The following is a 15,948-nucleotide window of genomic DNA, read 5'->3' as shown; positions in this document are numbered from 1 at the left end:
ACTGAGCAGAAAGACATCTTCCTTCCACGATCCACATCTGGAACAGCACGAGACTCACCAAACTCAAAGGCCACCTGATCTCACTACGACTCCTCGCCCGAAAGGCCAGACCAGCCCCTGGGGAAGGAAGGTGGGGATCTACGGGGCGTTCGCAGCCAGCTTCCCAGTCAGGCCAGCACACGCTCAAGTTCACTCAAGTTTGCTCTTAAACCCGCCTGTGACTCTAACAGATAAATGGGCCTGAACCGTCGCGCCTCGCTCCACTCCGTTTAGACGAGAACTGAGAACAGCGGGACGACTCTTCCACGTCCCCGAGCTAGAGGACGGGAGATGCCCACGCCCTCCCTGCAGAAAGAACACGACGCCTCTGTCTTCTTTCCGGAAAAAAAATAAAGAAACCCCAGTATGGTGGCAGAAGCGTCAGTGACTGAACTTTCTGCACCTTTGTTTTTTTTTTGAAGTGTCTTTTATTGAGCACAGATAGCTCAGACGCTATGCTGAATGTTTTAGAAACATTATCCCATTTAATCTTCATAATAACCCTCTAGGGAATTACATGAGCAATCCCGACTCACAGATAAGGAAACCGAGCGTGCTAAGGAACGTTCACAGGGTCAACAGCTGGTCGAACGCAGGGCTGAGATTTGCGGCCAGGTTCGTCTGGCTCCAAAGCCCGTCCATGACACGCCACCGCCACCACCAGCACCCCCACCCCCAACAAGCTTTCCCCCACTCACTGCCTGCCACAGCACCTTGCCGTCAAGGACCTTCGAAATCACAGGGCATGTGAGCGTGCAGACGTAGGCAACCCATCTTTGCCCCGTTCGATTTCAAAAATATTAACTGGTGGTTTCTTAGTTTCTCTGTTATCACTGGAATTAAGCCAAAGGGACTGAATTTTGGGAAATAAATGTGGTCTCTGTGCATCACAAGCCTAAAGATGCGGCGTGTTTTATGCTGCGTGGCTGAGACCCCGTGGGTTGATTCTGTGTTCAAATTATGTCATTTGGGCAAGAAGGGATATCATTAAAATGTTGTCACGTAGCCTAAGACTTTAATTACATACAATTTACTTTCTGCTGACTTTCTCCATAAGATTAAAAACCTACCCCCTCCCAAGTAAGTATTAGAAAGACTCTCCCTGTAACTTCTTGGTCTGGCCTCCCCGCCCCTGCGAAAGACTGACTTTCCTCTGCTACCCTGGGAAGATCGTTAAGGCTTCATTCTTTCTCAGGAAGCTGTGTTTCCTCATGTACATTCAGACGAAGGCACCGGCAGACTGCCCACCTCAGAGAAGAACTCGTCCATGAACGCCGTGTTGTCAATGGCGATCTCGACCTCGTCAGCGTCATCATCCTGTGTCAGCTGCTTCTGCGAGAGACAGAAACGGGCAGGTGAGACCCACAACACAGGAATTAGCTCCAAGTATAGAACGCTCGCTAGGGCCCGGGAGCTCGGTCCACAGCCAGCATTTTACATCTACAGTCTCCCTGAAAACTCAGAACAGCTCTGGGACGTGTCCAACTCTGATGTCATGCTGTCTGAACCGCAACCCTAGTTCCCCCATTTTCTGATTATTTGCAGGGGTTTGGGGGGACGGGCGAGGTACTATCCCCACAGTGCCTCAGTTTCCTTATCCATGAAATGCTAATAACAACACCACCTACTTCACAGGGTTCTTTAAGAAATCAGTGAGATAATGATTTCTGACCTACTGTAAGTACTCAATAAATTGTTAGGTTTTGGTGGTTGTGGTGGTGACATTACTATAACCGATTTCAGTCAGAGAACCGAAAACAGAGAGGTTAAGGAACTCGGGCAATGTCACTTCGCTAAAATGTGGAGACGGGGAGATTCTAGCTCATCTTTTAGAGCCCCTGTCCCAACCCCTTCTCCACACGGTTCGGATGCATGATCTATATCAGAATAGTTTCTAGCCACGATTCCTCTAGAACACTAGCTTCAAATCCCCGCAGCAGGAGGGACTTTCCTGTTTTCAGAAGCCACCTATCACAAAGGAATCAGCACTGTGTGTTGTTCCCTGTCAGGGTCCGTGTTTACAAGGAAAAGGAAGCCACCCCTGGAGACCCCAGCTTTCTTAACCTCTTTCGATTTCCTCTGCAAAATCGCCAAACGGCTATCTAGAGGAAGGGCTTCCCTTCCCACCCAACATCGAAGACCTGAGCCATCTGTACGTTCTTCCCAGATCACTGCACACTGCACGCTGCCCATTCTGAAGCATCGAGGGAGGACAGGTTGTCGGGAGTGGAGGCAGGAGGGGCAAACCCCCCCACCCCACCCCGCCTGCTTCTTCACAACCTCCAAAGGCCTACGGCTGGCCTTCCACGCCAAGACGTGTCACTCTTAAACACTCAGAACTCCACGGGCAAGGAAAGCCACCAGGGGCCTCTCTTCTCCGCCCACCACCATCCTCCTGGTCTGGAACAGAAGATGGAGTGGGACTCTCCAGCCATCTGGGGAGTCTCCTGTGACTGGCTCATTCTCTGGCACGTCTGGCACCATCAGCCACCCCACGCTGAACAGCCACCCGGGAAGGGTCGAATCTGAGAGCACGGCTTCAGCCCGCGCAGTCACCTTCCTGAAACTCGGAACGGACCGTGTCCTCCTTCTGCCACTCACCGTCATTCAGGGACAGCTCCCCTCCTGGGACTGAAAGTCCCCATGGCCGAAGGAGCACGCAGGGCCCTTCGCGATCGGGCCCCGCCCACCCGCACTTACCCCTCTGAGATGAGCTCTCCGGACCGGGCACCGGAACGTCCGCCTCGTCCCGGACACACTGTGCTTCCACGTCACTCACTGCACTGTCACACGCAGACCTCCCGAAACGCTGTCACACGCAGACCTCCCGAAACGCTGTCACACGCAGACCTCCCGAAACGCTGTCACACGAAGACCTCCCGAAACGCACTCGTCCCCTGCCAAAATGCCACCTCGCCTTGAAATCTCGGTTGCGAACAAACTCCCCTGTGGACCTCTCCTGATGTTTCTCCCCACATGCAAAATTTAAAACCTCCCTACGCGCCCAGTGCATTTTGTGCAAGCTCCCACGACCGCCATCACAGCCTGCTACGGATCACCCCTCCATCCGGCCTTCCCGCTGAGCGTGACCGCGTGCAGGGCCAGGGCCGCCTCACGCAGCTCCTATGGCGCCCCAGAATGCCTTCCTCCGCGCAGGGGGCCCCCGTCTTCCCCACGGGAAGACTCTCAGTCATGACTCAAAGCCACACCCCCCACGAGGAACAGGAACCGTGACGGGAATCAGCGGCAGCTGCATCCGACCAAGACACCTGCGGGGTTCCCAGAGCTACCCCCATTTCCAAGATGTTTTTACTCATTTAGCCAGAATTGGCTTTTGCCCATTAAATTCACCTGCACTTGTCACGGATGAACTTATTCCATGTGTACGATGGGTCCTTACCATGGACCAGAGACGTAACAGCAATTTAATCCATTTTAGCTGAGCAAGTAACTAGCTTTCCGCAGAGACGGAAAGCCTGCACTCACCCAGCAGTTTCTACAGCTTGAGACACGAATGAATGAATGAATGAATGAATGAGTGAATGAATGAATGAATAAAAATTTAAAAAGCTCCCTTTATCAACTATGACCAATATGCATGGTCCGCAGTAGAAAACAGGAAGCCAGTCTTCCTCTAGGTGGAGAGTGCCTTCTCTTGAGAGGTCTTCTAGAGACTCATGCCGAGGGTAGACACTTCAGGCACGTGGGCACGCACGTACACACACGGACACACACGAGTGTGTCAGCTCCGCGTTCCTCAAACAGGCACATGTGCTCAGGACGCGGGATGAGGCCGCCATCGTGGGACGGGTGAAGGGCGCTTTCTGGAAGCCGGGGACCACTGTGTCCTGGAGTGTGGGAGGCAGGCGCCCGGCTCTCCAGCGTGACGTCAATGGCGGAGCCCCCTGGAATTTGCACAGGGGTTCCCCAAGTCCGGGACAGCTAGCACTTGGCTTTCGGTGGGCTCTCGCAGGGCAGGCCTGGTCCACCTCCCGTGAGGGAATGCATGAACCGGGCAAGGGCAAGGAAGGCTTTGGCGCCTCACGCGCGGCCTGGCTGCGGAACTCGGTACGGACTCCAGGCTGTGAGATGTCAGTCGAGTCCCTACCACTCGGAGTGGGTCACCCGTGAATGGCAATGGCGCCACACACCTTATCGCTTTTATGAGATCGCATTCGGAAAGCTTCTAACGCAAGACTGGGCACACGCGATGCCCAAACAGGGAGCTCTCAAGTTTTCACACTGAAGGCTCAGTCCACAAGAGACCGATCGCACAGCACCATGATGACCAGCGGGTCTAAAACTCACTCCATCACATACTAGTCACTGAGCCTTCGGCAATCGGTTTAAGCATCTCTGAGCCTCCGTTTCCTTATCTACAAAATAGGAACCAATAATGCCTACTAGGGTTTTTATGAAGATTAGACACGATAACATTTTGAATTTCCTCATGCAATGAACAGCACAGAGAAACAACTCAATAAAACCACCATAAACAAGGTCTCGCCAAGTAACTTCTTTAGAGCTTTAACCTGGATCTAAGCCCCTTTCAGCAGGAAAGGAGGAGAAAAGATACAGGATGTGCAGAGATGGATGTGGCCTTACGGATGCTGTCATTAGACTCTCTCAGTTGGAGATGGGCGAGGCAAGGCCCGAGACCAAATAATCAGGTACCGATACAGCCAGGAAGAGAACCCAGGTTTCCTGATCCCCATCTTCCCATGCAGTTTCTGCAACTGTGCTGTGCGGCTTCCAAAAATATGAAATAACCACCTCAATAGCAACAGCAACAAACAGTAGATCAGCAAATTCAAAGAAGAGGCCATTATCACAGATTATCTGGATACTGTGGTTGTCTGGAGTCACGTGACACCTGGGCTTCTCCGGAAGGGGATGCAGCAGACCCAGGACCAGGGCGCCTTCCCTGGGACACGTGACATGTGACACGGCCATGCTCTTACAGGCCTCAAGGCCTCAGGGATCTCCGGGGCAAGGGAAGCACACGGTGCCCTTTATCTTCAGCCCACATGACTTGAGCACGGCCAAGAAGAGAACTTCGGCATCTTTATCAGAGAATCAAGGCGTGGGGTAATAGGAACGTTAAGTAGCTGCAGCATCAGCCACAGTAAAAAACCGTATGTGAGAATCACGAGCCCAGCCACCCACTTCCTCTCCCCATGCCCCCACCCCGGCCTCCCCCTCTCCCGCCAGGCAACGGGAGATAACGCCAACGACTCGGCCGGCACTGAGCTAGGACTCAGGACTGACCATCCGCCCCCACCTCTCAAATGCGCCCCAAAATTCAGTGAGGGCAGCCAGAGCTACGATCTCCTCCTCTCTGGACAAAGAGCAGAAAGAATTCCAGGACCCAGAACTCAATATGAAGTATCTTAACCTGCAGTTCCTCTCGTTCAATGCTCCCTGCCTTTCTCTCAGCTGCCTTCTCAATCAGCCGTAGTCTGTTTGACTACGGGTCCCTCTTCATTAGCTCCTTTAATAAAAACCTTTGCCACCTAGAGTCCCTACTAGGTACCAGGTGGTGACAGCATGCCAGCTGCTCCACATACGGCATGTCAACGAAACCCACCTACATTTTATAGTTGAGAACCTGCAGATCGGAGAAGTTCTAAGTGATTCAAGGTCTCCAGCTATTAATTTTCAGAGTCGAGGCTCACGCGTGGCTTGTCTGTCCCAAGCCCTTGCTGATTCCATTGCACCCTGCTCAAAGCACCTAATACCAAGGGCAGCCAGAAGCCAAGGAGAGCAGCAGCAGAAAGCATGCCGCTGGGGTGGAGGAGCCGCAGGCCTTGGGCGCAGCACTTAACCCTTTAAGCCTCGGTTTTCTCACCAAGTAAGGAGCTTAGCTTCCCAGTGCGGCTGTGTGACGCCCAAGACATCTCGGATGTGCCTTAGAAACCACCCAGGGAGTCAGGGAGCGGGGAGTCAAGCCATTGGGTCAATCCGCATAGCTTCACTTTTATCTGCTTTACAGACCAGGGCTGACAATGACGGTTCATTTTAAGGAAGGGTCCTGTTGTCAAGAGAGAAAAGGAAGGAAGAGAGGAAGAAAAAAAAAAAGGAAGGAAAGAAAACGGCAAGCTTAACTAGCTAGCTGGAAAACCACTGAAGTAAATGAATGGACGGACGTCTTCTCTGGAAAAGAGAGAGTGCCCTCACTCCTGTCCAAGGTAAAACACAGCTGCAAATAGGTTACGATCTCGTCAGCAATTCCATAAGGATCATTACAAAGCAGAAGGGCAAGACAGAATGAAGGGACAAAGAAAGAAAAAGGAAGCCATCCCAAATGAAAAGGACGCCATACACTGGCCCCCTGACTCTCCCCATTCGGTGCCAGACCCCAGCAAGACCAGATGGTACCCAGACAAGACAGAAGGCCCAGGGGTTTCCGGGAAAGTTTCAGGGTGAGGGAAATGATAACAGATGGGAGGGGACCAGCAGTCTGGGCTGGGAAGGGACATCTGGTTCTTACTCCCTACAGCGGGACATTAAAGGACTATGGCTGGCAGGGGCGGGAGCCGTCCTAGCACAAGCAGGTGACCACAAAGTCGTGTACCTCTTCCTCTCCGCACTTAAACACCTCTTTGCTTGGCAGATACATACTCTTCTTGATAAACTCAGATGTTCTCCCAATTAATGTGGTTTAAAGAGACAAGGAAATGTGATTTTTCTTCTCCCTCTGCCCACTTCCCCGACTTGCCTCCCTCTAGAATGAGGGTCTGTGGATTCCCAAAGACGAACACCACCACCTTCCAAAAATTCCAAACACACATACACACACACCCACGCCAGGCTGCCGACATCTGGTATTTCCAGTCCCTCTACTTTAATTAAAAGCAGCCAGAAATTCAGAGTAAGCATGGCAACTCTCAGTAGGCACTCAGAGCTCTGTTCCTCATTTAAAGAGCCAGATGGCCCTTCTCCAAGGCCCAGTTCTCCCTCCCACACAGTTTTTTACCCTCCAGTAAAACCCTCCCAAAGTGAACACTTCCCCTTCCCACTGACTGGCATCTCCCCCGCATCAGATGAATCAAGAGGAAATACTTGGATACCCTAGGTGAGCCTTGAACTTTTCCTTTCAAGATGTGATTCTAGCTGAACGACTAGAGACAAGAATTGGCCCTATTTATAAGATGAAGACACTGAGGAATAAACTCATCACCACATTCGCCCAAGGCAGGCCAGTCAGTGGACAACTGGACAATTGCCAAAGTTCATGATGACCCCACCCCATGCGTTCTGCCACAGCAATCATGCTGCTAGATAATATGTGTGTTTCTTTGCAGGCACTCTTGTGGTTTCAAATATATTATTTGAGTCTCACATCAACCCTAGGAGGGACAAATATTACCTTCTGCACTTAAAGATGAGGCAACCACTTAATTAAATAACTGGTCCAAAGTGATTCGGGTAATAACGGTGGCGTTAGGCCTCCAAAGCAGGTCTGTGAGAGCCCGGGGCGCCTATTCCTACCTGTATACCCCGCCCGAAGGCGCCCTTCCCACCCGGCTTGGTGACATGCCCTTGCTTATTTCAGGGGATGCTGCAATGTCAATAAAACTAAATTGGACTAATCTACATGCATGAATGGAAATGATACTGGCGCACATAATCCTAAGAGTGTGCATGTTTGCAGAGATGCAGAGAGACGTGTGACTGAATTGAAACCACAGCTCTGTTACTTAGTAGCTGTGTGATCTTGTTACTTTACCTCTCTGTGCCACAGTTTGCTCATTTGTAACGTGAACAATCTACCTACGGAATCATCGTGAGGATTAAACTGCTTAACGTATGTGAAATGTTCAGAGCAATGCTGGGTACCTATTAAATGCCCGCGACTATGCCACTGAAAACAGAAAACTGGCCCTTGTTTTCTCTAAAGTCTCTGCTAAAGATGCAGTTCTAAAGCCAGTTCTCAGAAGGACCTGATAGCAGGTCCTGTGAAATGAACTGAAATTTAGTTCGTTCACCTGAATGAAGTCATTTCTCTACTATATGCATTTAAAGAAATAAAACTGTGAATTCTGCTTCTGCCATATTCTCACAAGTTTTGTTATTCACAACTCTCATTATTATTCATTTCTAAATAGACCGTCATTTCCATTTTTGTTCTCTTTTTAACCCAAGAGTTATTTAGAAAGGTGTTTTTAAATGTCCAAAGCAGGAACGCCTAGGGAGGACTATTGTTATATTGTTAATTTCTAACTTTATTATGTTATTGTCAGGGAAACACAGGTCTATATGACTTCATTTTCTGTGGAATCTGGCATTTTCTTTGTGTCCCAATACATGGTCAATAGTTTCTGATCTTTGACGTGAAGATCTTGCATTCGTTCATGAGATGTAAAATCATCAACATTTCATCCCCATGTGTCCTGTTAATTCCCATCCGTTTTTGCTTCTCCAGACCTGAGGGAGGTCTAGAGATGGAGTGGTGAAAAGGGGAAAATAAACATGCCCTCTGGGTAGGCGGCATCTATACTGATGAGTAAGCTGTGGTTAGGGAGGTTAATTCATCCAGGATCACACAGCTAACAAGGAACAAAGCCAGGACTGGCTCCTAGGTCCCATCCACTGTTCACAGTGCATTCATTACCTTACAAAAGGACCTAGGGTCTCATAACCAACCACCAAACCCACAGCCTTCTCCTTCTCACTGCAAGGTCCCATCCAAAGTAAGATTCATTTGGTCATTCATTCATCCAGCAGTACTCATTGAACATCTATCATTTGCCAAGCAATCACACAGACATTGGAGATACACAGACCCAACCCCTGCTCTCCAGGGTCTCAGATGGGAGGCGGACAGGCATACAGGCCACTACGACTCCACATAGCGAGTGATAACAGCACTTAGCACAAGAATTGTACATCCGGGACAAGGTGGGGTGCCTAAACTCACTCGAAATCGAGCAGAACTTGGGGAAGACAGAAGCCTATTTAGAGAATGTGTGCAGAGGTGACTCCTTGGGGAAATTTCGAAGGCTGAGTGGATTTAATGAAGGGTACCTCCAAGGAGGCCATTCGGGGGTGAGAAGACATCTCTCCTGCTTTCTCTCTCCTCCCAGGAGCCACTGGAGGAGATTTGAAGAATATCTTCTTCTTCATCCTGGATTGTTCCTTCCTCCCCTCCCCTAGCCCTCTTCACCGTTTCCTGACTTCCTCCTCTCCCCGTCCCTCCCCCACCCAACACCCCGACAACATCCAATTCTCAAAGATACAGGAAGGAGGAAGGAACTAAAAATGTCTTCTTTAGTCCACCCTTAGCCTTCTCCTCAACCCTTCCTTTCAGCCTGTCCCACAAGCCCCCTGCCCCTCACGATCCTTCTAGAACACAGGTCATTAACAGTTAAATAGATAACAATTTTTGAGCACTCCACATGGGCTGAGAAATCCTCTAAGACACATGCTCTATATTTACCAAGGCATTTAATCTCACAACAATCTTCTGGGGACCCTCGCCACCTCACATCTGAGACAACCAAACGTAAAAGGAACCAGCAACCTGCTGAGGTCATGCAGACAGCGAGCGCCTGAGCCAGGAGACCCTGGGCGGCTGGAGCCACAGCCCTGCTGTCAACCACCATGGGGCGATGCCTCCTAACGGCACCCCGACTCCGGCTGCCCCACACATCGCTGGCCACAGGAAATGCACTCCAAAGCACTGGAAGCAGATGTCACACCAACGAGGTCATGAAAACCCAGGAGGCTAAGAAAACATAACAACCAGGTGCAGTGTGGCGTCCTAGCCTGGACCCTAGAACAGAAACAGGGACATTCGTGGAAAAACTCATGAAATCCACATAAAAGCTGGGAGTTTACTGAATAGCGACGCACCAATATCCGTTTCTTAGTTTCGACAGATGTCTCATCATAATTAAGATGGTAACAATGGAGGAAACCGGGTGAGGAGCTCTCTCTGTACTATTTTTGGAACTTCTCTGTACATCTAAAATTAGTCTAGAATAAAAAGTTTATTTAAAAAAAAAAAAAAAGTAAATCTGATGCCATACCAAGCTGTCCTAACCCAGACAGCTAAACATACCCAGACAGTACATGGTCCACTAATCTCTTTAAGTGGGGGCTGAACTTCAGTCTCCAGACTGGCTGAGGAACGTTGCCATGGAAACGGCCCAATGCCAGAAAACAGGCTGACCCAACAGAGGAGACAGTGGTGACGGGAGGAAGTTGGAGAGGGGCCTCATATAAAAGTACCAGGAGACACGGTCCCTCGGGGTGGACAAAATCTCCAGGTAAATTTGCTTGCAGAATAACCCCGTTCATCCGCTGACGGTATGGTTTACAGCTTTCCTAGCTGTGGGCTGGGAGGTGAAGACACAGGGGGACCAGAGTCTGCGCTCTCTCAGAGAGCAGGACACAACAGGGCTTCTGAAATGACAACCATGTGTGGCTGCTTCTAACATATCAACACACAAAAAAAAAAGTTTGTGGAAGTCCCGGGGAAGCCAGAGTAAATGCTGTCAGCTCGGGGTCTGGAAGCTTCCTTGCAGCCATGATCCTGAACCGAACCTAAAGGGCTGTATAAGATATTGCCAGGGGACAAATGGGGCAGCTGGATTTTCACTGTGACATTTACATCTCCTCCTTCATTTTCTTTCTGAACAAGGACAACTTTCTGAGGTTTGGGTCAGAACAGGAAGCCTTGGAACTCATCCATCCCTGTCCTTGAGAGTGGAACCTCCGGCTTCTTTAGCAAATTTGTGGGTTCCCCGAGTTAATGTTGCACTTCGGTCAGGTAAAGATTCAGCAACCCACAGGCAATGGCATGGGAAAAGCAAGCCATAATAATAAGGGATGCACCAAAGCCAATCTGTTGTCGATTAGTCAAACAGACATGTTTAATAGGTAACTAACATCTGCAGTCTAGGTGCTGGGGTCCCAGGGGAATATCCTGCCTGACACTGCATCAAGGAGCATACGGTGCAGTTGGCGAGATGATCAAATACAGTTGGGGTGATAGAAAAAAGCAAGAAAGACAGGCTCCATTCTTGATCCCACCACTTCCCAGCTGGAGATCTCAATCGACAGAGCCTCAGCCCCCTTACCTATAAAATGGGAATGAGACATAACAGCACCTTGCCTTGCAGGGTTGAGAGAATTAGAGACAAGGTATGTAAGGCACCTAACGCAAGTCCTATCCGATAGTTAAGTAGCCACTCAATAAATGATCATTGTGACTGTAGCTGGTATGGTGACAACAAGCAATAGAACCATCCACCTTAAAGACAATAGGACCCAGGAGACAAAGTATCCATCTCATGAAAACAAATGGCAGGTGGTTTGAAGCCCATTCCATGGTAGTAACAACAACAACAACAAAACCCTGCTGACTTATAAGAACAGTATTTTGCTATGAAGCAATATACAGCCCTTGCGGACTGCTGCAATGGAGGGGGAATATTCTAGGCTGCAGTTAGGGAGTATTATTTGCAAGGAATGAGTCTTGGAAGATACCCATCTTTTGACAAGAGGGAAAGGAGCACTGAGAGTGAGAGAGGACACAGGGACCTCGGCTCGCACCAGGCCCCGAGCCTCCCCCACACTCACAGGAATAAAAATAAAACTAATCCCCTTCTCTCATCCAAGCATGTTCTCTTCCGGCCTCTCTGGCTGATGGGTCTGTAATCCCCGCTCAATCCCTATCGCTCCCATCTCCACTCTGCTTCCTGTCTGCTCCCGGCACAACAACAACTCTCCCAGAGCCGGGGAAGAAATCACTGGCAGGGTAGAAATGTTACCACCAAAGGATGGAACCGCAATGAAGACATTCCCAAGGCGGGATGTCAAGACTGGTGACCGCCCAAGGCACCAGGCACACAGCAGGGGCTCAGTGATACCTATTTATAGAACGAGCGAGCTTTAAAGAGGAAGTCCGGCTCCATGTTCCTGATGCATCCTGATCCCACAGAGACACCAGAACTTCAAATGGGGAAGAAGGCAAAACACAAGCCCTGTAGGACACAAGACAGAACAGAAAGCAAAGAGTAAAGCTGGCCGTTAGAGCCCCAGGTGGTGGATTTCATCAGGTGCTGGCCCCGGAGGGGCCGGTGCGGCCCAAGTCCTGCCTGGTCCTCTGAAGATCAGTCTCCAGCAGGGCCCCAGGTCCTTGACCTTTACCCGCACATCACTGGCTTCTCTATTATCATTCCCTACCTTTGATTTGGGGGCGCTTCTCTGTTCATGAGATACAGCCTTTGTTTTTCCTGATATGACCACTTCCTCTCTAAGACCGGGCCTTCGCGCAGCGATCTGGCCTAACTAACACCTCGCCCCTGAGGTCACCCCGCCGGATGAAGTGGAAGAGGGTGAGGGTGAGCATGACCAACAATGCACAGAGGTGAGCGCGCACTGACACCAAGTGCGCATGCGCGTGGAAGTCTAGCCTCCTCGCCTGTCTTCTTAGGAGACTCTACAGGCCTCTGGAGAGCCGAGACTTGATTTTAACGAGGACCTGAAACGGGACCCGAACTCGAGCACCACTCTGGGAAGTGTCCCCACTCCCCAATGCCTGGTCCCAGCTCCCAGCGGCCGGCCAACAGCTGCTTCTATCCCGAGAACAGTATCCTGTGTCTGTTTCTTCTGTGCCGCCCTATCTGAGAACTTCCTGTTACATGTATTAATCACCATGACACCCCAGCACCACCCCAGGGCCTGGAACATAGTAGGTGCTCAGTAAACGTCTGCTGAGTGAACAGCGGACCGGGCAAGAGGTTCCTGGACTGGCATTGTCTGGACTCAGTGGTTCTGAAGTTCAGCTAGCGAGCAGTCAGCAAGAACCACCTTGTGAGACAGGCTCGGTGTAGGCAACTGCACATTCCTGGTGAGCCTGTCCTTGTCATCAAAGAAGCAGGCTGCCGGAAAAGCCCACCAGGAGGAGCGGTGCAAGAGATAGGCCAGATCTGGCGACCAGGCCCTCAGGTCGCTAAGCCTGTTGGTGTGGATGCTGCTCAAGTTGGGGGAAACTCATGTTTACTATAGTGGGTGATCACCACGGACTACCTCATTTCACCCTGTCGGCGACCCTGTGGGCAAGGTATAACGATCCCCTTTACAGGTATAACTCTGAGCCCTCAATCCTATGGACTCCAGAGACCAAAAGGCGCTTCGCACACAAGTTCACAATGAACCATTTTATACAACCACATGTACTCAGGGTGGATGGAGGCCTCCCTTCCCTCAAAGAGATGCTCAGATCCCTACAATATTCAATGTCCCCACAAGCTTCTTGCCTCCCTCCCATGCTCGAGGGTGCACAGCAAACCCTGCCCATCCTCGGGCAGCTCCGCCCGCTAAAAATGCTTTTGTGCAGAGTCCTAATGTCTACCCATCAACTTCGCATCTCCTTTTATCTACCCAGAGCAAAACGAATTTCCTGCACATGACAGTCCTCCAGCTGTCCGGAGGCAGTTATCACCTCGCCTCCCCCGGGGTTAAGAAAGATGCTGCAGAAAGAGATTGCACAGGCTGCTCAGTGTGAAATTGGTTTCAAGCAGATTAACAAATGTCTTCCTTGATAAAAAAAAAAAAAAAAAAAATGAGAGAGAGAAGATGGTTATCGTGTTGCAGCGAGAACTACCTCTCTCATGGGGGTTGGAAGGGAAAGGAACTGGACCAGAAACCAAAATTTATATAAACCTTAACAACTGTCTTCATCCAGAATGTAAACGTTGCCAGAAAGGGCTCCTGAGATCCACCAAACTCCTTGTCTTACAGAGGAATAGAGAAACAGAGAGGGAGAGTGGCAATAAAGAATACAGCTATTAGGTGGCGGGGCCACAATTAGAACCCTGTGAACCTGCGGCCGGGTCCTCATTGTACCATGTCACCACCCGTCACCCTGCTGCAACACACTAGCACGCCCACGCTTTCAGACACCCATAGCCACCGCACTGTCTTAATAACAGCACGCCCGTAAGGACAGCGCTCCCACAATAACTGAAACACCCACGGCCTCACTTCCCCCGCAACCCCCAGGGGTAAGGAGAGGAAGCACAGCGTTAGCTCCATGTTGCGGACGGTCACAAGGAAGCCTGGAGAAGCAAACGGGCTTGCCTGGGCTCCCCGGCACACTGCATGTCGACCTGGCATCTCTAAGCTCCGCTAAGGCTCTTCGCTATTCGTTGGCAGGGGGCTACTGGAGGGAGCCCTGGGGTTATCTTCCTCTGGAAATGGGTCCCTAACTAAGGGAGAGGAGGCTGCCTCTCGGCCTGCGGTTCGGTCTCGCGTTGTTTTGACCGCCGGGTGTGCTGCCATGGGAAGACCTTTGCGGCGACCCTCTCGTCCCTTTCCGCCTCCCCAACCAAGGCGCAGCAGAGAAAGAGCAAGTGGGAGACTCGGTCAGGAGCCTGGGGCCCTCGCCTGGCAGGCCCTGACCAGCACGGTGGCCCGCGGCATCATCCCTCCTGCCCAGGCCCAGAGCCAGTTTCCTCCTCTACAAAAATAGGGCCGATACCTTCTGCTCTGTCGGTAACCGGGAGGCTGTCGAGGCTCGGGTGGCAAAGGGCAAGTGGGGTCCGGGAGGCTCGCTCCCACCACGGTCCCTTCACTGCTCTCACTTCCTGACCGCCCTGCCCTGCCACACAGAACAGGTGAACGAGTCATGAAGATCTCACCCAGCACAAGGGAGGGGAAAGGAAAACAACGGTGACATCATCCTCGCAGTCACTCGCGCTTGGATGCGGTCTCTGCTTGGCCGAAGCGCTTTAACTGTTAGTAGCACCGTAGTTTCTCGGTCCTCAATGCGCCATGCACCGTGCAAAGGGGCTCGGCAAGCTCTCTGGGGCTTAGTCCTCACAGGCGCTCGTTTTACAAGTGACAAAACTTCAGCTCAGAGGTTAAGAGACAGCTAGTAAGCAGTGGGGCCAGGAGGCAGCCCCAGGTCTCTCCAGGCCCTGCTTCCCAAACTTTAATGTGATCATCATCCGTCACCTGGGAACATTTGTGAATAAGCATCTTCCCTAGGTCCAGACTGAGGCCCAAGCTTCTGCACTTCTAACAAGCTCCAGGGTAGATGGGCTACTTTGTGTCGAGGGCTAGATTTTAAATTCCATCAAGGCACAGCTTGTGTCACCCAGTCCCCAGGGCTTAGCACTGGGCCCGCCCCCTAGCCTGCACTCAGTAATTACTTATTGAGTCAATGAATATCTGACTCCAAAACCTAGGTAGGCTTTAACCGTTCTCTATATTAAGTCTCATTGTGCCATATGATCTCGTAACAAATCTCTAAGGTATGATCACCCCCATCTGACGGATAAGGAAACAAGAGGCTCGGAAGAGCAAGCGGCCTGAGGTTTTACGGCCTTCATGCAGCAGGGCTGGAGACGAACTACGTTCACATCCTGTGCCCCGGCCACCGCTGTCCCGAGGACGCAGGATAAACTAATAATTACAGTCCGCCAGATGACAAAGGAGTTGGACCCATCCTGGCAAGTAACTAGCTCACGGCTTCAGAGGTCACCCGGGCACCCTGAGCTGCTCCGCGGGGTAGGGGGCAGCTGGCTCCGCGCCCCCCAGGAAGGAAACAGGGAGGAGGCCGGTCCTGGGCACAGTGCCGGGCAGCAGCGGGCAGGTGGTGAGGTGTCCCCGGATCTCACACAGGGCCCTCTGGGCCCAAGCGCCCCCCGCGGTTCCCAGCTCTGGACTGACGCTGTCCAGCTTGGGGGTGGAGGAGGGAGGGGAGACTAGAGGCATCCAGGGAAATCTCGGCCCAGCGATGAATCACCGGCATATGACCCCGGTGGGGAGCGGAGGGTGCGGAACCGGCGCGGGATGCGGCTGGGACTCGGGAGAGCGCAGGCCCGGCCCCCTCCCGCCTGGATTTGGGGAGTGAAAGGAAGCCCATCTCCCGCTCAGCTCCAGCCTCGCTGCCCC

General features: G+C 51.5%; 1 protein-coding gene across 5 annotated transcripts in view; it reads right to left on the bottom strand.

The window, feature by feature from the left end:
• Positions 1-15,948, bottom strand: part of STX3 (syntaxin 3) — a 40,392-nt gene that overhangs the window by 23,921 nt on the left and 523 nt on the right. For 3 of the 5 annotated variants that reach the window (XM_036220429.1, XM_036220433.1, XM_036220430.1), the window contains exon 2: positions 1,288-1,371. In XM_036220429.1, coding sequence (XP_036076322.1) covers positions 1,288-1,371 — 84 coding nt within the window. Of the gene's footprint in view, positions 1-1,287; positions 1,372-5,630; positions 9,162-14,530; positions 15,945-15,948 lie in introns of those variants that run through there. The other 2 variants (XM_036220432.1, XM_036220431.1) reach the window with 2 other exon arrangements.

Source organism: Rousettus aegyptiacus, unplaced genomic scaffold, assembly GCF_014176215.1.
Source record: "Rousettus aegyptiacus isolate mRouAeg1 unplaced genomic scaffold, mRouAeg1.p scaffold_m13_p_5, whole genome shotgun sequence".
Taxonomy (NCBI): Eukaryota; Metazoa; Chordata; class Mammalia; order Chiroptera; family Pteropodidae; genus Rousettus; species Rousettus aegyptiacus.
The sequence above is the reverse complement of the archived record's forward strand: the minus strand, read 5'-3'. Positions and strand labels throughout refer to the sequence as shown.